This window comes from Talpa occidentalis, unplaced genomic scaffold (assembly GCF_014898055.3).
Source record: "Talpa occidentalis isolate TD23 unplaced genomic scaffold, MPIMG_talOcc4v2.1 talOcc4.16, whole genome shotgun sequence".
Taxonomy (NCBI): Eukaryota; Metazoa; Chordata; class Mammalia; order Eulipotyphla; family Talpidae; genus Talpa; species Talpa occidentalis.
Window position 1 is genome coordinate 70,549,834 of NW_023601653.1, and position 23,623 is coordinate 70,573,456.

A 23,623-nucleotide genomic window follows, 5' to 3' on the forward strand; every position below is an offset into this window, starting at 1 on the left:
CATCTGTTTGTCTAAAACCCACAAACTTTTGTTTCTCTACTCATCCAAAAAATAATCACTTGTCTTCCTGACTTAAGAATTCAATTATCCCCCATTAAGCCTTCCTCCAGCTTCTTAAGTGCAGCCCCAGGTTTGAGGCCCTCAGGCCAACCATGTGGGTGACAAGATGCATTTCTTTTTGTCAGTCACATAGTTATTAGGGGAAAGCTCATATTAGGGTGTAGTCATGAGCTTACACCCTATCAAACTCTAGTAGAAAAGGAGGCAGGTGGTGATCACATATTTACTTATTCACTTATTTGGAGTGAAAGTTGGATAATTATTTCAAAGTTCTGTCATCTCTGCTCTCTGAATATGTCCACAGAGACCTTGTAAGAGTCACCAACTGGTAGGAGTGCCCAGGACAGGGCGACCTCGGCCTTCAGGGCATCAGCACCCTTGCAGCTGTGCTCCTGACATTGCAAGTTGGAACTCAGGTTCCAGACAATGAATGAGCTGGTGTAGCGGAGCTTTTCCTGCCCACCACTCCTTTCTGACTTTGCATCACTCTAGCTGGGTGTAGCCTGCTCAGTTGGGCCCTGAGCCTGTTTTAATTGTCTCCTCACCTCACTGATTTGTCCTCTATTGAGAATAAAGGGACTAGATTCCCTTTGAAGCCCTTACCCTGCCTCCTTTGTGTCAATACAATTACATCTTGTCTCCCTGCTTCCTTTTCTACTCCCTTTTCCTCTTTTCCTATTATTATTTTTTTTAGAACTTTTCCAAAATGCAATCCAGAGCATGTTATCTTTTCTCCTTAAATTCCTTTCATGCTACAACTTCCTTTAAAAGAAGGTTTGAATTCCCTAGAGCAACAAACCAGGGTACCCATGACCTGGCTCCTTCCTTGCTGCCTCCTTACACAGTGCAACATGCATGCGTCCGGTCAGACTTCCAGGTCTGGATCTGCCTGTGCCAGCCCATCGGCCCCCACCAGTCCTCGCTGAGTCGCTCAGCGCGGACACACCTCTCAGAAGCTTCTTTAGCATCTCAAATTCTCAGATCTTTCCTTTCTGGGACAGTGAGTGCTTTGGGGCATAGACTGGGTCATTGTCTTTTAGTCACTACGCTCAGCACAGTACCTGGAACATAGTAAGAATGAGATATAATATTTCTTAAATGAATGATCCTTAACACCCCTCTCCCAAAACATCCTTTGTTCAAAAGCCTCCAGAATCCTCATATCCTTAACAAGGCATCTGTGGGACAATCTTTCCATATAGTCAACCCTACACCCCTTTATACACTCTTGGTTCAGCCAAAATGAACCCCACAGGCAATTTCGTACCTGCTCCTTACTTTTCACACCTCTCATGTCTGACCTTGGCATTCTCCTTGCCCTGGAATTCTCTGAGTCTTCTCACTTAATTGGCTAAGACCAGCTCCTATGTCACCTGACCCCAGGGTGTCCCTGCCTTCCTCACTCTTGTCCCACAGGTGTCATCAAACTTTAGTCCCCTTCCCCTTGCCAGGGTTTCAGACAGAGCAGGTGCCCCCAGAGACACCTGAAGGCAGGCGATGCCTAGTGGTGACTGATTTCCAAGGGCAAGTTGCTGGAATGCAAGACCCTCACGGTGCTGCCACCACATGAACACTGGACACGGGTGGTGTCAACCGGGAAATAGGCTGTGTGACAGAGGGTCTCGGGGCAGACTCACCTTCCTCCTGCCTAGACTAAAACAATTTCACTTCTAGGGCCTCAGTCAGTTCTCATTTGTGAATGGGCTGATGCTCCAGGGAGTGGAGTATCATGAATGGTGATCATCCTGGCTTCTCTCTCTTCCTCCTCCTTTCATGTCTCCCTACCCACACCTCCCCCCTTCAGTCCTGCCTTCTCCCCTCCAGCAGGCTTATTATGCACGCCTTTCTAGTGAGTAAGCCAGAGAAATAGGAGAAGGTGTAATGTGAATCCGCTCAGAACTGTGGCTCTGTGAGTTAGAGTAACTCAGTGGAGAGAAGATTGAAGCCCACAAATGTCAAGCCTTGGAGGCAGTGGTGTCTCCCATTCCCAGGGACAACTAAGACCTGGGGATAGTAACCACCCCCCACTTCTGCTCTCTCTGCTCTCTGTCCTCAAAGTGAAACCCCCTCTAAGGCAGAGCAGGCTGTCTGACTGTCCCATCTTTCCAAGGTGTCCGGTGAAGCTTGGCGGGATCCAGCTCTGTTTTTATCTAGCAGTGTGATCTTGGGCAAGTCATATCTCTCTGGGCCTCAGTTTTGTCCTCAACAATATAAGGAATTAGATCAGATGATGTTATGCAGCCCACTGGTGTGGTCATAACTCGGTCTATAATGGGTCACAAGTATTGCGCCTCTGCCACTACTACTTTAACTATATGAGGTAGAACAGGTCGAGCCCTCATTTTCTCTCATCCTTAGGCCCTTTTGGATGAGGGAGCAAGGCACGTGTCATGAAACCTGGCTAAGCCAGCAGGAGTGAGGAGTACGTGTCATCATTTTTCATTGTCTTAACCAGAATCAAGAGTTTCAAGTCACTAGACCAGGAAACCTGCAGGGTCCCTTCCAGCACTGGCATCCTGGCTTATGTGGGCCAGCGGACAATGCCCATCAAAACCAAAGGGCCTGGGGGAGACACGGTTGCTTAAGGTCACCCCAAAGAGCTATTAGTGGAACTGAGGCTAGCGCCCCTTTCTAGGTGAGTTCACAGAGACATTATTCCATCAGGACCTGTGGAAACGTGGACCTTGGTGGAAGCCAAGGTAGAGTGAGTTTTCTTCCTTCCTCCCCAATGGGCTAGACCTCCCCAGTTCCAGAACCGCCCTTGTCTTGGGCTTTTAGCAAAAATGAGAGCAGTGAAACCAAAGCTGCCCAGTCCCTCTGCTGTGCCTGACATGGTGATCCCTCCTGCAGCTCTCAGCTGTCAGCATCCTTCCCGTCATCCCCAGGACCACCCATGCAGACAGGAAGTGTGCTGGGCCCACTCGGAGCCCGTCAGTCACAATGGTGAGGCAGGTCATCGGTTGAGAGAGGCAGCAGGGAGAGATGTATTATATTTACATTTTTCTAAATTGAGCTGGAACTAGGGCCCAGCAGGCCTGGGGGAGGGGCCAGGAGGTGAGGGGAAGCTGGGAGTGGGGGAGGCTGGGCGTCAGCCTGAGGAGGGGGCTAGGGGCTGGGGAACTACCTCTGGGCAGGGCTGGTGGTGGGATGGGTGGCTCCAGACAAAGAGAAACTTGAGAGTGAGGGATTAAGCTGGAAAAACCTGTGAGGGGAGCAGTCAGCTTTCGAGGGAATCTCCAATATCAAACCCTTTTCCTGAAGAGCTTACTAAGAAGGACTTTAAGGGTAGCTCCCCATCCCCCACCTCTGAGGAGAGGAAAGAATGCTGGCCCAGGAGCAGGTCACCGCATTAATCATCACTGTCCCCAACCCCAAAATGAGGCTTCAAAGTTCCTTTGCCGCAGGCTCCTCACAGCCCAGTTGTGGAGTTTTCCTCAGGGCCTGGTGAGAGGAAATTCTTCAGTTGCTCTAAGAGCTGCAAGCTCAGTTCTCGGACAAGAGCAGTTTGACTTATGGAGTGAATTTGGCTGAAAGATGTAATCTTGTAAGGGGAGTTTATTGACAAATTCCAAAAAAATCTCTTGATCAAGCTTCATCACCATTTTATCAGATAAATACAGGACACAGTGTCAGCTTTTCTCATCTAAAGATCAATGATCTAGGTTTGTGCTCTTCACCAAATGGTGATGAGAGGTTTTGGGGGCAAGATTTGCATCCTATTCATTTACAGAGCCTAATCACAGGAGCACATAGTAGGCACACTAATTGTTTGAGGAATAAGGAAGAAAAATAAAGAAGGAAAGAGGTAATCCTATAGGGAGGGCCTGGGTGGCAAAGTGTTTCTACACTCATCACCACCCATCGAAGCTACCCAGACACCCAGGCTGAGCTGATTTAGGGGGATAGTCTTCCCTCCCCCTCCCTTACCCCCCAGCCCTACAGGGGCCTTTGGATAATGATAACATCCTAAGGGCAGTCTTTGATAGCAATACAAATGGGTGGACTTGTAAAATTATCTGAGTAGTTCAGGTGCAATATCCTCAATTGGCCAGTCACTGCTGTGACAATGCTTTATAACACATGCCCCAAAATCACAGTGCCTTACAAGTAAGACAGGGAGGAGTTGAAAGGACTAGTTCCAGCGTCATTGAGTATCCCATCCTGGAAATGATCAGGTAAAAGTGGCTATTTATTAAAGAAAGAGTAGAGGGAGTGGGCTTCAGTGAGGGCAACTTGAATGACACTGATTCTTTTCAGCTCTGATAACCTTTGGTCTTGGCCAGCAGGGACCACACTGGGTAGTGTCCAGTTACCAACAGTGGTTGGATGTATTGAACTAGTCCCAAGGAAGCTTTCACTATAAGTGAGGCAATATTCCAGAATAATCTACACAACCCTCAGCACCGAGACCTGCATATTCTCCAAGTGTGTATACTCCCGGGCAGGGGCCCAAAGATGCAGGAAATTCCTTTCCCTGAGCCATCATGTTTATCCAAACTGAGTCATCCCACTGGGTAATCAGGCACCTGCCATCTTCTGCAAGTGGCATTTAAGCACAATTCAGGCCACACCATGGTGCTATTCCAGTATTTCTGGGAAGTAGGGGGAGTCACAGTTCATTCTCTCCTTTTGCTTCAGAAGCAGACATGGTTTGGCATTCTCTGTACTAGGAGTCCCTCCCTCCGTAAATATGTAAGAGAAAAGAATCTAGCTGGACCCCACAGCTTACAAATTTGAGCCGCCCAGTCAGCGCTTGAGTAATGAAGGAAGGAAGGAGGACATGAAAGAGTGAGTGTCAGACAGACTGTCAGGTTAAAACTCACAGAGAACCCTCTCAACTTCCCATTTCTTTTCTTTTTTTTTTTTTAATAATAAATTTTATTTTTATATTCCCCATACAATTGCAGCCCCCCCATTTTGACCCCAATCTCTCCCCTCCCACCCCCGCCCCCTTAAAAGTGTCTCTGGTTCGTAGTTTTTTGTTGATTTTGATTTTCACTTTCTTATAGTTATTCGTTTTCCTGGTCCCTTATTTAAGTTTTCTAGATTCCTGCTATGAGTGAGACCATCCGGTATTTTTCTTTTTCTTTTTGGCTTATTTCGCTGAGCATGATCCCTTCCAGTGCCATCCATGTTGCTGCAAATTGCATGTGTTTATCTTTTTTGAATGCTGAGTAATATTCCATGGTATATATGTACCACATCTTCTTGATCCAGTCATCTATTTTTGGGCATTTGGGCTGTTTCCAAAGCTTAGCTATTGTAAATAGTGCTGCTATAAACATAGGGGTGCAGGTGTTCTTTGGAATTGATGTTTCTGTGTCCTTTGGGTAAATACCTAGGAGTGGAATTGCTGGATCATATGGAAGCTCTATGTTTAGTAGGTCCAGAAATCTCTTTTCTTGCTATAACAACCAGGAAGCTCAGAGTGAGCTTTGTTGCTGAACCAGAGCCACATTTGGGTCCTTAGAGTTTGCATATCTGTTTCTCCCTCCTTTCTCTGTTATTTACTTTTTTCTAAAATTCTATAAACCTAGTTGTGTTTTCTTTTGGCTGGCTTTTCCCAGTCTCTGGGGGGGTGGAACGTAAGGGTAAAAGAAGAATGTAAATCAAGACCCTCAGTCATGCTTTGTTACTGGGGAACATCTTCCAATCATGACTCATTTTATTGCCCTTCTACCTCACGGACTGTGTTACCACAGCCCAGATGGGTAGATGGGAGAATGGGGCATGGGAAGGATGAATGAATAAGTGGTTTTCACATTCCCATTTGACAGATGGACAAAGTAAACAAGAGTGAATAAGCCAGGTCATTCATTTGTTCACTCAGTAAACATTTACTGGAAATTCCCAAAGCTGTTCTCTGAAGATCAGTAATGAATCAGTAGATCGGTAATGAATCAGTAGATCTCACCAACTCTGTCTAGTTTTAAGAAGCTAAACAGGGTCCACTGATATGAGATTTTCTAGATCTCATGAATGCAGGCCAGGCAGGAGCAAGACACAGAAACAGCAGGGACCAGCCAGAGGTGTATATGTGTGTAATAGGAGGCACATTGGAGATGAAAATATCTGTACAAATTGAGGGTGATGCTGGTGAAAGTTTGTTCTCTCACAAAAGGTTAGAATACCTTTGAAGGAATCCTAAGATGTGTGGGAGTAACGAGGGTGAGGAGGGGAGAGATGCATCAGGATTAAGCTGGTACCTTCTTGTGTGGTGAAAGGACATGGAACTTGGATGACATCAGAAACTATCTGTTTCCCAACTTCATCCCTTTCAAGGTGTGTGGCCCTGGGAAAATGATTTCACCCCTATGAGACTCACATTTTCACTCGAAAAGTGGAAATAATAGCCTATGACACTGAAGATTATTTTATCAACAGAGAGCTTGCTGTCTGCACATGGTAGATGTTTAGGAAATGCTGGTTGAGGGCTTGGATTCTTGCTCAGAAGGTACGGAAGGGGAGGAATGGGCAGTTTTCCAGTAGACCATAGTGTCCAGGCTTTTAAGCTCCCTGTGACTAAGAGCCACATTCTTCTGTCCATAATGGGGATCTCTTCTGGAAACTCCATGACCCTCTCCTCTGTTCCTAAGACAGAGAAGAGGACTCCCAACACGTGGGTCTGTATCACACCATAAACCTGAGATTCACTGTTATGAGACTTTGAATTCTTTTTCTAATAAACCTCTAGCTGGGCTTTCAAAGGAAAAAAAATGGGGGAGAAAACTCAAACAGAATCAGAAACCCAAGAGGAGATGTCACAACAGACATCTCAGAAATCCAGAGCATCATTAAGAAATTATTATAAACACTTGTATGCTAGTACGTTGATAAATCTAAAGAGATGAATGAATTCTTTTATTTATTTATTTAGTTTTCTTTTTTAAATTTGAGCCTTTGAATTCTTAAGCATTAGGACTGTCAAGAAACCATTGGTCCTTCTAGCTACATCTGAAGAAGCTAATACAATAATTACCTCCCCCTTTTATATACAGCTTTGTTTTCCAACGTTTTAGCTACCAGTGGCTAAGGGGTCAACCACAGTCTGAAAATATTATGCATGGTAAGATTTTGAGAAAGGGAGATATTTTATTATAGTATATTGTTATAGTTGTCCTATTATTGTTGTTAATCACTTACTGTGTCTAATTCATAAACTAAATTCTATCATAGTTATGTGTGCACAGTATTTGTTAGGCTCCATACTCTCCTTTCCAGGCATCCACTGGGCATCTTGGATAAGAGGGGACTACTATATTTTATCATACATGTGGGGGTGAAAACAAAGGAGAGACTGAGTCTCTCTTAATAAATAAGAAATGAAGAAAATGTGCCTTGCTGATCTGCCCCAGAATTGCACTGATCTGTATGTCATCAACTCTTAATACTGAAACTTTTAACTTCAAGCCTGTTCCTTCCTGAATGGACTTCCAGTGTTTCTAAATTGAACTTGATCCATTGTATAAACCCCAGGCGGGATGCCATGCAGATGGAAAGGGAATTCCACTTATTGTCTTTATTTCCTAAGCAGTTTGTGAATTTGGTTCAGGGGATTTGCAGGAAAGTTCCTGACTACCAACCATAGAGCAAATTTTCAAATACCCCCTTTAGTATGGATGGATGGATGGATGGATGGATGGGTGGGTGGGTGAATGAGTGGATGGATGGATGGATGGATGGATGGATGGATGGATGGATAGATGGATGGGTGGATGGATGGGTGGATGGATGGGTGGATGGGTGGATGGGTGGATGGGTGGATGGATGGATGGATGGATGATTGGATGGGTGGATGGATGGATGGATGGATGGGTGGATGGGTGGATGGATGGGTGGATTGTAGTCATAGAACCTTCTTTTATATCTGTCAAGACCTCCCTTTGCCTAAGCAATAGAGGTACATGATGGGGAAAAAGCCCATGTCCTTTCTTCTCACTATCTTTTCTCTCTTACATGGTCAATCAATGTTACAAGCTCTCTTTGTCACTAGCCCCTCAGTGCCAAGATTGCTGGCTTCCCTAACCCTTTGGTGGGAAAGATTACTAGGTGCAAAGTTGAAATATGGGCTGATGAAACAAAGTGATGACCTTCCCTTAATGTGTTTCTCACATAAGTGTTTGTATTAATGGGCTGTTTCTAGCTGAGCTTTCCCAGTGATGGCCTCCTGGATGAAAGGATAAGCTCGTACCCATGTGTGTTCCTCCGTTCTTCTCCTTGCTTACCAGTGGCTCACAAAAGGGAGGTTCTCAAGGCCCCAATTTTTAATTCCTTTAAGCAGACTGTTGCTTTTACTAAATTATAGAAAGCTTAAAAAAACATAATTATTAGAATTGGACCCTCTTAACGAACTGTATGCTTTTCAAAGTCTTCCATGGGAATCCCAGCACCGAGAGCTACTATATGGAGGTGTCACTTCTTCAAGACCCCATCTGGCCTCACTGTCACCAAGTATAGTGCTTTCTGCCCATACGTGTTAGTGGTCTGCCTCTTTTTGTGCTCATTTTTTGTTTACAGCCAGTGTACATAAATTTGTATTTATGAAATAGATAATCTCTGCATCTTTGCTGTGGGACAGAAGCCATGCGCAGTTGTGCGGACTCAGAAAGGAGTCATGTCTGTCCATGGTCTTCAAAGAGCTTGCCATCAAGGAGGCGAGTCGAAGAGGGAAACAGAGACATGTGCAAAGCATAGTGAGGGTGAGGGGTGGTGCCTGATTCCTCCTGGGTGATAAATGGGATCAAAGAGAGTCTTTAAGAAAAGGTTAGATTTGAGCGGCACCTACCAGAGAAGTGGTTATTCTCCCAGCAGGCATGGGGACAGTAGTGGTGTGTGCAAACCTTGGTGAGTTTGGAGAAGTACAAATGGTTGGGAAACAAGCTGCGTTGATCTCCAAATGGTCTGGCTTAATATTAGCCCTAAGCACAGTGCATGATGGGAGGAGCTGTGTGGGCAAAAATAAATTAGGGTCAGATCACCAAGGGTCAGACTGAAGTTTTGGATGTGTGTGTGTGTGTGTGTGTGTGTGAGAGAGAGAGAGAGAGAGAGAGAGAGAGAGAGAGAGAGAGAGAGACATGGTGGAGGGGGGGATGCGGACATTTTCACTGAAGAATTTTAAAATGAATAAGAAATCAGAGTTGTGTTTCGTCAAGAGCTTTCCACCAATCCTGGCCAGTCCATTCTGTCCCTGCTAATATACTATGTTTCTTCTCTGAGCCAGGAATGTCCCTGCTGGATGCCATCTTGTTTAGTTTAGCCCTCTCCTCCTTGTTATTTTAACCTAAGCCCAGGTAATCAAGGCCAAGATTTTAATTGTCTCCAGTACCAGGCAGTACCGGCTGGTGGTTATTTTTCAAAGGCCCCTGGTTTCTGGAAAGTGAGGAGAGAAACCAATGGGATTTGTGTCTAGGAGCATTTCCAGTCTCTGTGCTTTCAGCTTGGCCTTTCTGGAACACTTTACAGCAGGCTTTGTAAAGCTTTGGTTGACAATCAACTTATGGATTCCTCCCTAATTGGCTTGGCCAGGTTTAATCTGTTATTGGTCAGGCCAAGCTGGCTTCTATTATGCAGCATGCTGAGGATTTCCGGCCTCTCTCTTCTCCTAATGGAGGCTGGCTATTTTTAGAAGTCAACCTTGGTGTTGGTGAAGGCCAGTATCACTGTGTCCTATGAAGTGAACCCAGAAGGACACCCATCCAATACCGCCTTTTGATCTCTGACTAAAAGGAGCAATTCTTGGATTTGGTATTTGTATGCTAGAGGGTTAGGGTTTTACTCCTCTGCTCCCCCCCCACCCCCGCCACCACCACCAAGAGAAAATAAAGCTTCCTATTTGTTTCTGCCTCTTTGGGTTGTTTCCGAGAAATGTGCCAGACACTCAGTCCACACCCACAGTAATGGCGCGTCTGTGGAGACTGGCTTGTCTCGGCCCAGGTCCAGGGTACTTTACAGAAATGTCAGAGGAGGGGACAGGCATCCTGTCACTGCAAGCCCAGCACCACTGGCCTTGGCTGAGCTCACACTCTTGAGGTTGTCCGGGGCTGAGCACATAGACTTACATGGCAAGGGAGCAGAGGAGACACTGTTATGGCCTGGGGTCATGTGTGGGCACTGTTAGGGAGTCATCTCTGGGAGCTAAATTGTATGGACAAAAAAAAAAAAAGAGAGAGAGAAAAAAGGGCCTGATTGGAGAGTCTGTGAATATAAAACACAAGCCCAGGGCAATCCCAGCTCAGTTTGTCTCTGTCTCTGGAGCTTACATGAAAGAAAGCAAAGTTAAGTTTCCCGCTAGTCCTGGAAAGACATTGGATTACCAAGCGCCGTTTGCAGAGGTGTGCTGCTGGCGCACCCTAATATCCAGGTCCCTCAGAAGTCACCTGCCCCGTCCCCACCCGACCAGTCTCCTGGCTGAGCCCTCATGGGGCTTGGGAGAGTTAACACAGTTCTGTGGGAGGGAGTCCCTCTGAGAAGAGCATTTGGCCTGCAGAAATGAACTCATTTGGATCAAGAAGCCCAACTCAGGACCCCATGCACCCCAAGCATAAAGAATGCTTATATAGGTACTTAAATACAGGCATGCATTTTACAGGTTTTTAAAACCAGTCTAACATCTGTTTTGCTTTCCTTGTTAATTCCATCCCTGACAACCCCTCTGCCCTCACCCCTACCCATGACTCTAAAGTGAATTCTTTAGCAGCCTCATTTAAAAGATGTGATAGACCCTGCATTTTGACCTGGCTCCCAGAGCTTGTTCTAGAAGATTTCTCCTCCCTACTCCCCACCCCAGACCCCTTAGGGCAGCCAGCTATCCAGACTGTCATTCCAAGGCCTTAGCCTTGACATGGTGGTGCCTGCCACTACTGGCACCTGCTGGTCACTGAGGTCCTGCCAGGCATCCATTGGGCATCAGAGGTATATCAGCAAGAGCAGTAACCCCAGCTGTGGGCCTGGGTTGACCACCAAATCAAAAGTGGTTAAAGTGTGCTAGTTAAAGGGCCATCCGGGTTCTCTTTTCTTTTCTTTTCTTTTCTTTTCTTTTCTTTTCTTTTCTTTTCTTTTCTTTTCTTTTCTTTTCTTTTCTTTTCTTTTCTTTTCTTTTTTCTTTTTCTTTTTCTTTCTTTTTTTTTGCGGCTTTTAATGTGTTTAGGCTTAATCCTCAGTAAAAAATTATTTTTTAATTTTCAAAAAAATTTTTTCCATTTGGATCCTGGTTTTTCATTTTTTATTTCAATATCATAGAATCTTGAAGCTTGTTCAAGAAAGTAAGAACCACAGCATCTCAAAAAAAGACCTGAGGGAATTTAAACCAGTCTCTTCAACTTATTGATGAGGATGCTAATGCCCATGGAAACCAAGGGCATTGCCCAAGGACATGGCTGGTGAGAAATATGCCCAGGGTGAGCCAGTTCTTCCCACTCTTTTCTACTCCTCACACCTTCAATTTGTGTCCATTTAGCACAGGAGAACACCGTCCACATTGCTGTCACCTTTACTGTCGATATTTATTCCCGTAAAAGTAAAATTGTACCTCAGGGGTGACATTTTTTTTAATTTATAGAAGAGCTGGGGTCCAGGCCAGAGTCGCGGGAGGGTGATTCACCAGAGACAGAGCGGGGAGCAGAACAGGCAGACGGGCCAAAAGCACTGCTGAGGGGAGCAGTGGGCGAGACAGGAGAGGTCTGTGGCACCATGTGGGATTCTCCCTGGCTGGCCGAGAATCGAACCGGCGCTGTGGAGGCTGCAGACAGCTTCATAGCGCTGCGCTCAACCCACTCTGCCACCGGGGAGGCCCTCAGGGGTGACATTTTTGAGTAACCAGTGAGTGACAGTGTTTGAAGTAACTGATGTATACAATCATTTGTCTTTGATGCGTGTGTGGTGGGTATTATTATCAGTCTCAATTTACAGTCGGTATAACTGAAACACAGAGAAGTTAAATAACTTGCCCTTAGTCTGTGGGGAAGTCCTATTCCACTGTGACTTCCCTGGGGCCAGGACTGGGTGGCATGACAAGTGCATCCAGAGCCTCTGGAATGAATGGGGGCCCTGCCTTCCCAGTGGGCAGTGAAGGCACGTGAGCAGGTGAATCACAGCGCCACATAGTGGTGACTGTCAGAGGCGCGGCCAGCGATTTGGGGGGAGGCTGGAACCAGGAGGTGGGGGGGAGGCTTGCCAGAGGAGATGGCATCCTGGGGGTGTTGTGAAGTTTGCTCACTGGAGAATGAATGCTTGTGCACAAATGATGGGGAAGGCCCTCACGCAGTCAGGGAATGCTCAGCAGGATGGGGAGTTCCCGGTGCTGGAGGCATAAGGTGATGGCGTAGGGGAGATGTTGGAAGAGGAGCCAGAGAGGCAGGTCAGGAGCAGGTGTAGAGTCCCTGTCTCCCGAGATGAGGAATCTGAGTTATATCCAGAAAGCAGAGGGGAGCTGACAGAAAGCTGTGTGGGTAGGTAAGTTATAGGATCAGATGACTGGGCTCTGGGATGAATAGACTTTAGAGGCTTGGGGATTCTGGTTGACCAGCACAGTCAGACTGTGGCTGCAGCTGTCCCAGCGGAGTTGAGGGGGCCTGGACTCCTTCCAGCCATTCAATGGGCACAGGCTACCTCCATACCGCACTGCTTTAGTCCAGTCTTTAGTCTACTAAAGAATGCTCTCTTTAGTCCAGTCTTCCTGGGAGCAAGTGTAGGTGTTCCGTGTGGAGACTTTGTAAATTTTTTTAAAGATTTATTCATTTATGCATACAAGAGCTGGGGTACAGGCCAGAGGTGTGGGAGGGTGAGAGGATTCACCAGAGATGGAGTGGGGAACAGAACAGGCAGATTGACCAAAGTACACTGCTGAGGGGAGCAGCGGGCAAGTCAGGAGAGGTCTGCTGTACCATGTGGGTTGCTCCCTGGCCAACCGGGGACCGAACTCATGCCTCAGAGGCTGCAGGCCACTTCACAGCGTGGTGCTCAACCCCTGACACCACCAGGGAAGCCCCACCGTGTGGAGACTTTCATTACACCCCACTCCAAAGAGGTTTTTGCTCCTCCCCTTTGGATGTCCGCAGTCTCTGATACATTCTTTTTCCTTCGATAAACATCAACCCTTGTTGTGCATCTTCCTCTCTACACTAGCTCCTGGGAGACAGTGCCAGACAGTGCCTCATATCTAGTGAGCTCTCAGTAAGCTGTGGCTGTGGAAAGGAGAGGCCATACTTGGGAAATATTTTAAGTTTTACATTGTCAAGGGTGGCTAACTATGCCCCATGGGCCAAATCCCATTTTCTCTTCTTACTGCTTTTGTAAATAAAGTTTTATTGGAACACAGCCAAGCCTACTTGTCATCACTTTGCTGTAGCTGCTTTCACTCCCCAGGACAGCGTCAAGTCCCTGCGGCCCACACATACAACCCTACCCACTCCTGGCTCTGGACTGAGAGTGTGTGTCCACCTTTGTGTCCAACACCAGGTTTAGTAACTAGAGTTCAGGCAACTCCAGAGTACAGGCTTCTTTCTTCATAGGATCTGCCTGTGCCTGCTACACAGCTTTTCCCAGAACTATGGAGAAAGAAATCCCCATCCGTGGTGCAGAGACCTTGTCAAAAAGACCTCGCTAAGACCAGACCAGGAGTGAGAGCATGGTTATCCTGCCTCTCCTTGCTGGAGCCTCTCACAGTCACTCTTCTTTCTTCTAGTCATCCAGTTCGGCTTTGTCACCCTCTTTGTGGCCTCTTTTCCTCTGGCCCCTGTGTTCGCCCTGCTCAACAATGTCATCGAGGTGCGGCTGGATGCAAAGAAGTTTGTGACGGAGCTGAGACGGCCGGATGCTGTGAGAACCAAAGACATCGGTATGGCCCCGCCAAGTCCCGCCCCACCCTCTGCACCCCCCTTCCCTGGTCCCTGCCACCCTCATGTGATGTCAGGAGTTAAGTAAGAGGGCTGGGAAGCAGGATCTCGCCTCTTCACCCCTTTGAGCCACCCATCTGCATCTCCTCCGGGGCTGGGAGGCCTGGGGAGTCCCATTTTCCACCCCCAGTTATTTCTCTGGCTTCTAGACAGAGGGGTTCCTAAGCCTTTCCAGACAAGCCTGTTCCTGGGAACCCCTAGGTAACTTGCCTGCCAGTCATCACCCTGAGTCAGATACCCTCTTTCTGTCTTTTTTTTTTTTTTTTTTTAATTTCAATAGAAGCAGTTTGAGGAAAACCCTCTTTCTGTCTTACAGGGATTTGGTTTGACATTCTCTCCGGAATTGGCAAGTTCTCTGTTATCATCAACGTAAGTGCTTCTGTTCATCACACCCCAGCACTGTGGGAGGGGCTCTCTAGAGTTGCTGAGGCCTTCAAAGAGAGAACCTGGCCCTTGTACCCCCCAGCCTTTTCCATCTGGGTCTTTATTTGAGACAGTCCCCTGGTAAATCACACACACATGCCTCCCAGTTCAGCATTCTGTCACCAGAGTGGGGCCTCTTTATTGCTAATTTCACTAAGAGAAAGAAAGGTAATTATCTACCAGGATGCATACCTGGGCCTTAAGGATCAGAATCAGATCCTTTTTCAGAGCCAAGAATCATGAGGAAAGAATTCCACATATCTACCCATCTCTTTCCTCGCTTTCTCGACTCCTGTGCTAAACAATACTTGGCGCCTTGCCCAGGCTGTAATTCCTAATTATGGTTCCTCCAAGTTGTCGATGCAAAGTCTTAATTATGCCTTGGACTCTGGCACAGTGTAGGTTAAGATAGGACATGGAAGTAGAGGAGTCCCCCCTCCTGTGACCTCCTTAAGTGCCTTGCCAGACATGACCACATTTCAGAGGAAATCCTGCCGGGCCCACGCCAACAGCAGCTCTGGCTTCTACGTTCAGTATGGAGGGTGGCCAGGCAGGGCCTCCTCATCCCCATCTCCAGAAAAGCCAGCCAGATTAGGGTACACCCAGAAAGCCCATTTTCCCTGGGGAGATTTGTTTCCCTATTTAGAACATGTGCAATGGTAGGAGGAGGGGCAGAGAGGATCAGCCCATTACATTTTTCATGTTTGATTAGGAGGCACACATCTTGAGGCTGAGAAATAGAGTGCAGTTTGGAAAATAGATCAGGAGCTACTTCGGAGTTGTGTCTACTGGAAAAGAGGCCCGAGTGCTAAGCACTTTCCATCGATACAACGGGAAGTTTTATTTCCCTGGGCTTTCTCAGACTTACCTATAAAAATGGGTGAGAATAATAGCAGTATTCACCTTGCAGGATCAGCCTAGAAATTAGGTGGGATGATGAAAGGACCTGTAGCTAGTACTCAGAAAAATTATAGATTTGATTATAGTGAGTATGTTACTCATTGTCAAATATGGTTATGGCCATCCACACTCATGTATACATTTAGAAAACAATACCCAAACCTTACTTTTAAAAAGGGCTTGAATTATGGGTGCAGAATACAGTATAAACAGCTGCCAAAAAGATTTAAGGTTTTCTTTGCAGAAAGTACCTCCACATTCAAACATGCAATCATTCATCTGTCGTTTGGACGGCTCCATGGACATTTATAGAGTGCTTAAATAGGCCAGATGCTGGCTGGGCACAGTGATTCCATCTAGCAGGACCTGCTCCTTCCCATTGATGTCACTTTTCCAAAGTAAAATGAATGAAAGAACAGCCTCCATCATAGGATATGCTAAAAAGTGTCAAGAGATGACAGTCAGATTAAGAGAACTGTGGAGACCTGTATCATTGGTCTTTTGGCCTCCCAGTGTCACTTAGGAGCAGCTCTTAAGTGGAATTCTCATCATTATTGGTAATTTTCTCAAAAAATCTTATGCCCTGCTGTGGCTTGGCCAATATCAATGTCTACTCAGATACCACAGAAGTGGCATCTGAAATGCCCACATTGGCTTAGCATCCTCTGCCCCACCAGTTGTCTTTCACTCTCCTGGCAGCCATGGTATGGTGGGTTTGCTTACATGTGTCATGGATGGACACACAGGTGAGTGAACTACATGAGCTTGGGAAGGAATTCTGTGTCAGTCAGAGCAGTGGCTCTGGCTGGGGAGACCCAGGGGGACAATCTCTCCATGCAAAATGGACTCCATGTCACCTGGAGCCTCTAATGCACATGCCTTTATCCCTCAGGCTTTTGTCATTGCCGTCACCTCTGACTTCATCCCCCGTCTGGTATACCAGTACTCCTACAGTAACAATGGCACACTTCACGGCTTTGTCAACCACACCCTCTCCTTTTTCAATGTCAGCCAGCTGAAGGAGGGAACACAGCCCGAAAACTCACAGTTTGACCAGGAGGTTCAGTTCTGCAGGTAAAGTAATCTGAAGGAGGAGAGCAGGGGAGGACCCGAAGTGGTAGATCCATGTAATTATCTGGGTGATCTAAAATTACATCATTCTCCTTTCCCTGTGTCTCCTACCTCTCCTCATCCCTAGACATCATTTTGATGAATTAACAATATTATCTAATGCCTTTTACTATACACTATGGAACATTGAGAATATAGCCTCATTTTTCCCATCAAGGAGTTTATAAATGATTTGGCTGGAAAGATAAGCAGATGAGACAGAACAGAGCAGATCATTCAATGATTATATTTAGTACAGACTATGAGTGTTGCAGGGATTCAGAGATGAGCAAGGGCTAGGCTTCCTAGAGGGGCCCCGAGGAGTTGTAGGACACACATACACAGAACATTCTAGATGGGGAGTTAGCATGGGCAAAGTCATGGGAGTGGGATGAATTTGAGGCATCATATCAACACTTAGGAGCTAGGCAATGTAGAAAAAAGAGTCATTGGGAGATGATAATTGTGAATAATATAAGGAACATAATACATGTAGAAACTCCTGGGATAGTATAAGCCAACATTGTTGAATTTGAGCAGGTAGGCTGAAATAGACAATGAGGAAACCTGGAATCTTAGGAATTTTAATGTCATGCAATAGGAAGGTACTGAATTTTCAGTGCCAGAGAAAAATAGGATATAAGATAGGCTTAGAAGAATTGATCTGTTCTCAAAGGAAGATTGACTAGAATTGGGGGAACTGAGGAAGGTTTCAGGCATGGACCATGATGGGCACAAACCAGAGTGGGGGAGAGAATTAAGAAGAAGAGAGAAAATGAGCTATTTTATATAATACATTGCAAAGTTGGTGACAAGAGACATGAGGGCTGAGGATATCTCCCAAGTTTGGGCTGAAGTCAGAGGACAAGGAACTGTGGTTCCATTGACATGATGGCAAGACACTGGGACACTCTCCATGGCCCATGTAATGAATTTAATTGAATTAATCATGTTGCATTTAAAATGATGGTAAGAAATCTAAGGAACTGTTTCCACCTAACCCTAGACTCACTAAGCTGGAATGCCAGAGAGGTCCAGTTAGAGACATGATTGAAAACCATCTGAGGACAAGGATCATTGAAGCCAAGAAACAGAGGATTCTCCACTATTTTCCCAAGAAGGACAAAGACAGAGCAGCGGGGAATATATTTTTTGAACTTTGTGTACCCTGGTTAAGTGATTGGTCCCATAAATGATTTGATGAAAGATCACACCTCAAATATTTAAAAAAAACAGAACAATTGCTATAATAGTAACCACAACCTAGGAGAGGACATTACTGAGAAAATGTGGAACTTTCCTGGACCATCCCCAATAGTGTCTGATATAAATACTCTATCAAGGAAGCAGTTGTGTTTGCAGCAATGGAAGCCTTGGGCATGTCTGTCTTCCTTCTCAACCAGGGAAATCCTGGCACCAAGCCATTGTGAGATGGTTGCTTAGTTCAGATTCACAGTCTGAGTACACAAAAGAGAGAAAAGTGATTGGTCTCACCAACCCATGAAAGAACTGTACTATTTTATCATTTAATTACAAGAGTCTTTTGATCCCAAGAGGAATAACTTTAGGACTCAACTCTAGCCAACCATGAAAAGAATCAAAATCAGGGACCAAATCCAAGAATAGATGAGTAAATTTACTCATAAATATCAATTCACATCAGCCTAGATATGTCCAGTATTTTCACATCAGGGGCTAGAAATTGTCTGATTCTTTTTATCTATCTATCTATCTATCTATCTATCTATCTATCTATCTATCTATCTATTCATTCATTCAAGCACTGGGTACAGTCAGAAGTGCGAGAGGATGAGAGAATTCACCAGAGACAGAGTGGGGAACAGGACAGGCAGACTGATGAAATACACTGCTGAGGGGAGCAGCGGGCATGGCAGGAGAGGTCTGCATGACATGTGGGACCCTTGCCGGGTGGCGGGGTATCAAACCGGCGCTGCAGAGGCTGTGGGCAGCTTTGCAGCCCAGCGCTCAACTGCTGCTCCACCAAGGGAGGCCCAAAAGTGACTAATTCTTGGTCACAAGTCATATGCAGGCAGATTTACTACTGGACTCTGCATAGCACAGAGGCCACTCTTCCATGCGGCTGCCAGACTGTCCATGGTGCTGGATGTTGGTCTGCAGATTCAGGAGACATAGTTCCACCATACAGAAGGTCTGTACCAGCTTAAGGCCTGTTCTGGTGCTATCTAGATCTGCTCCAGCAAGGCCCTTGAAATCAGTCAGCGGGTTTACATTAAGCAAACAGGTGCTGCAAAATAAGAATTAGAAAATCTTTATAACTGGAAGGTGTCCTAGAAATCATCTTGTTGAAACTCCTCATTCTACATATAAAGAAACTGAGGCTTAAGAAGTCGAAGAGTATTGTAAGATAACAGATGGTTCTCGTCCAGATTACAGACCTCCTCCTCCTGTGCAGTGTGAAGCAAGGACAGTATGACAGCGTCGGTCTCTTTAGTTGGTGTAGAAGCACACGTCCGTCCAGAGAACCAAAGGTTTTGACCTTGACCTTGACTATCAGATCTTCCAATAAAATATATAAACAATGGCTATGCTTTTCAGATTTATCAGTGGCTTAAACCGGATTAAACGAAAAGGGTCTTTCATGCACCCCATATTGAAAGTTGAGGGTTGGCCTAACTTTAGGTCAGGCCCTATTCGCTCAAGTCCACTACAACTAAATCTTTCCCTGTCCCCTGATTCTACACCAGTGTTAACTATAGTATCAAGCTACAGCTGACATCATCTCCATGTGAAGCAAGTGGTTTTAAAGTAGAGGGGAGTTCCCTGGTAGGAAGTGAAGATGAATGGTACCACTCAGCCAAAACAACAGATAGTGATACCAGGTATCACTAGTATACAAGGCTCAGATGGTGCTTTCTTGTGTCTGCTTTCAGAGTCACTAGATTTTCCAGCCAGCTCTAAAGGCCCAGTAACACGTCCCTGTTTCCATGCACATAGACAGGGCCATGGCTTACCTGTGGCCCTTAAGAAAAATTCCACCACTACATGGCAGAATTATCACTAGGTCCATGCTGTATTTCAGCCAAGAAAAATGTATCCATAGAAGATAGATCATTTCAGGATTAAGCCAATAGAATTTTTGGAACATCCATTGATTTTTTTCCTTACTCAATACCAGGTTCTTTATGGAACTATTTTTGAGACATTTCTATAGATCTGACATTGGTGATATAACAAGGAACCAACCACAGTGCACCCCTTAAAGAGTTTAGGTGTGGAAGATGAATAAGTAAACATGCAATTAAAATGTAACCTTAATAATTTATAGTGGAGGAACAAGTTTCAAGGGCCCCAAGGAAGGAGGCCACACATCTCACAAGATTTGTGTGTTCAGGGAAGTTTTGAGGGAGGTGGAGCAGGAAGGAAGTACAGAGTGGCCAGAGAGAGAATCATATTGAAACTCCTCATGCATGTGACCTGGTTGACCTGGTTGGTATGTGGAGTTGGAGGAAGGGAGGATCAAAAGGTGAAGAAAAAAATGCCCTTTTCAGAGGGGCTGCCTATGCCATGGTCCAGGGCTAAGGTGCAGTCCAGTGGGACAGACATGGTCTAGTCTAGTGATATAGCCCAGAGGTGCAGCGAGAGGGGTAACTGTGCTCCAGGATGGTGGTCTAGCAGGTGTCAACCATGAGAAGCAAGACCAAAAAGAGCTTGTTGGTTGTATAGGGTGCATGGAGACTATCTTGGGGTGATGGGGAACCACTGAGGGGTGAAGGGAACAGGGATCAGCTTTTCACTGCTGATCTCTCTGGCTGCAGTGTGCAGATTAGAGTTACGTTTAAAATAAAGAGATGGCCTACTGTCAAGTGTAGGCAGATGGGGCCCACTGTCATTTAGATGTGACACATCTAAATGTGCAACTGGAAGGTGCACTGTGGGGACTACTTTACCTCGTGGACCCCACTCATCATGCTGAGTGACTCTGACTGGGTCATCGAAGTTTCTGGAGATTTAGGAAGTAAGGCATAACCTAGTGTATTTCCAAGCCAGGATTTGGCAGTGTCTGTAAGAAATAGAAATCCAAAAAGGAAGGGAAGAAGAGAGGGGAGAGAGAGAGAGAAAGAGAGAGAGAGAGAGAGAGAGAGACTAAGACTCTATACCATATCCCAGCCAAATCCCAGTTTTTAAAATTGTTTCCTTGGTGGGAAAGTTTGCCCTGGTTTTCTGGCAAATAGTGTTGGGAACTAGATGATCCTTCTTATTCTTAGTTTTCAGTGACCTCTGGAGATAAATGTGGTCAAATCAAACTGAAATCTTGGGCTCCAAGCAGCCTCGCCAGGGAGAGAGGTATCTTAAAAATAGCAACAGAAGTTGGGACAAGTCTCTGCTGCCATTTGAGATGCATTCCCAGCATTTTTGAAGCAACATTTGCCTCGGCCAGCTCCTCTGCTCCTGTGACGTCAGCCTGCAGGCGTGACTAGTGACCGCTGGACAGGGTTGGGGCCACCATGTCCTGGAGAGTGCATGTGGACTCCGGCTCCTGACTCAGCTGGAAGGGAGCAGGGAGGTCAGTGGGGCAGGGCCTGTGGCCCAGAGCTAGGGGAGCCTACCTGGGCCCAGGCAACCCAGTGGATCTGTCTAGAGCTGTTGAGCGTTTAGAACAGCTCCTGCCAGGTGGCTCCTGCGAGGTTTTTCTGCAGGGCCTAAGTTCTTTCATGTCGCAAAGTCCTGGGAAGAGCCTTTGAAGAGACAAGTTCCCTTCCAGCCTGTGGCCGCCTCTCATGTGTTTTCTCATAAGACCAGAGGGAGAATCAGCTTTTCCGGGTGTTGCCTCTCCTGATCTTTATCAACCACTGGGTTAACATGGTTCTCATTAATTCCTAATTGCCTGTACCCTTTCCCCTTGCTAAAGGCCAATTTAGTTTTAAGTAGCTCAGATGGTATGAAAATATTGTCTGTAATTATGTTCCACATTCATATGGCATTAATCTCCACTGGGACTATTAAAAAAATTTTTTTTTTACATACTACTGTTTGGAGTCGAGAAAGACATTTAATAATCAATTTGTAATGTAACCAATACCTCATTTGAAAAAGAAAACTGTTCTTGACTATTGAGGATCAATTCCAAGTTTGTTATGTGGGCACCTTTTGTGCCTACAGTGATTTTGTGTTGGGATGAAGTGTGGCTAATGTCACTGTCTCTGATCACCTCTGAAGTGAGGATGGTAAGGGACAGCTGAGCCAGGAGTCTCTCTTCCCTTTCTGTAACTCAGTTTCCCTATCTCTAAAAATGGGGACATGGAATAAATAGCCTCCAAAAATTCTTTTTGCTTTAAAAAATTAATAGTGATGCATACAGTATATTAGTCTAGTCCTATACATTTTCTAAACACGACAGGTAACCTCTCCAGCTCTGTCCCACCTCCACCCAATTCTGGCCAGATCCCAGACACTGTCCTAGCAGTAACCAGGGAGCTATAGCTATGCAAATCTTCCTTAGATTATTTTTTAATATATTAGCATAAAGTGTAGGACCTTTAATGTATTATTTCATATGTTTGTTTTATAATAATGAAATGTACTTTGGGTTAATGTTGATAATCTATATAATGCAGAAATTCAACTCAATCAATGAGGCTTTTCAGCATTAGAACAATCTAGATAAAATATTAATGTAAATTTTTTAAACGATGTATTTATTTATGAATACAAGAACTGGGGTACAGGTCAGAGGTGTGGGGGGTGAGAGGATTCACCAGAGACAGAGTGGGGAACAGAACAGGAGAACTGAGTGAAATACACTGCTAAGGGAGCAGCGGGTGAATCAGGAGAGGTCTGCTTTGCCATATTAATGTAATTTTAAAGCTAAAATATAATGTTGACTTTTGTACCAGTTCTACATATGGTATGTGAGTCTATCCCAATTTATACTATAATTTAGCTTCCCAAATCTTAGTATAAAAATGTATTTATGTCATTTGAAAATTATCATTACTTGCATTCTTTTTTTGCAATCATGAACTTTTTCATTATAAAAGTTATTATATATAATGTATATAATATATAACTTTTATAATTTATATATAACTTCATATATATTTATATATATTAATATTAATATTCTATTCTATTATTCTATTATTATAATATTTTATATTTTATTATAATATAATGTTATAGTAATATCAACATATATTAATACTAATACATTAATATATATTAATATTAATATGTATTATATATAATATGTGCATATATATATATATATATATAGGCATAAAAGGAAAAGAGAGACTCTTCTCAGCACCCACCCCTGCCATTCTCACAAAGACAGATAAGTGAAGCCCATTAGTTGCTCTGTCTTCTGTGGACATTTCTAGCCTTAAAGTTTCAACATTTCCTCTTTAATTAGTTACTTAATGAGAACTCAATAAGCCTAACATCTTAGGATGATATTTTTAAAACTATGAAATCTGGGGAATTGGAAGACATCCCATGCTCATGAATGGAGAATATCAATAATCAAAATGACTATTTTGCCTAAGACAATGTATAAATTTAACATAATACCCATTAAAATACCAACAATATTCTTCAAAGAAATTGAGCAAAAAAATATTGAAATTTATATGGAACAATCAAAGGTCTCCACTAGTAAGAGCAATCTTGAGAAAAAAGGAGAGAAATGGAGGCATCACATTACTTGACTTTAAACAATAATGTAAAGCAATAGTACTAAAACCAATATGGTACTGGCATTAAAATAGACATATGGATCAATGAAATAGAATTAAAAAACTACAAATAAATATACATATACATCAAAACTCAATTTATAAAATAGCAGGCATGACTGTGCAATGGGAGAGGAAAGTCTAACAGTGCTAGGAAAACTGGAATATTAGAATGTAAAAGAGTAAAAGTTGGATCACTCTCTAACCTCATGCACAAAAATAAATTTCAAATCGATTAAAGATTTAGACACGGGACCTACAATAATAAAATACATAGAAGAAAACAGTGGTAATATGTTTCGTGACATCAATGATAAAGGTGTTTTGGGGATTCAACTCCAATGGCAAGGGAAAATAAAAGCAGAAAAAATAATTAGAAGTACCTCAAATTAAAAAGCTTGTACAATGAAAGAAAATATAAGTAGATTTATAAGACATCCTTGAATGGGAGAAAATATATATATTAATGCATTACCAATATGGGGTTAGTGTCTAATATGTATGTGTGTGTGTGTATACATA

General features: G+C 44.5%; 1 protein-coding gene across 1 annotated transcript in view; it reads left to right on the top strand.

The window, feature by feature from the left end:
* LOC119247803 (anoctamin-2) overlaps nt 1–23,623 on the top strand; it is a 236,822-nt gene that overhangs the window by 207,468 nt on the left and 5,731 nt on the right. The window contains exons 20-22 of the mRNA XM_054696498.1: nt 13,742–13,894; nt 14,269–14,321; nt 16,168–16,349. Coding sequence (XP_054552473.1) covers nt 13,742–13,894; nt 14,269–14,321; nt 16,168–16,349 — 388 coding nt within the window. The remainder of the gene's footprint in view (nt 1–13,741; nt 13,895–14,268; nt 14,322–16,167; nt 16,350–23,623) is intronic.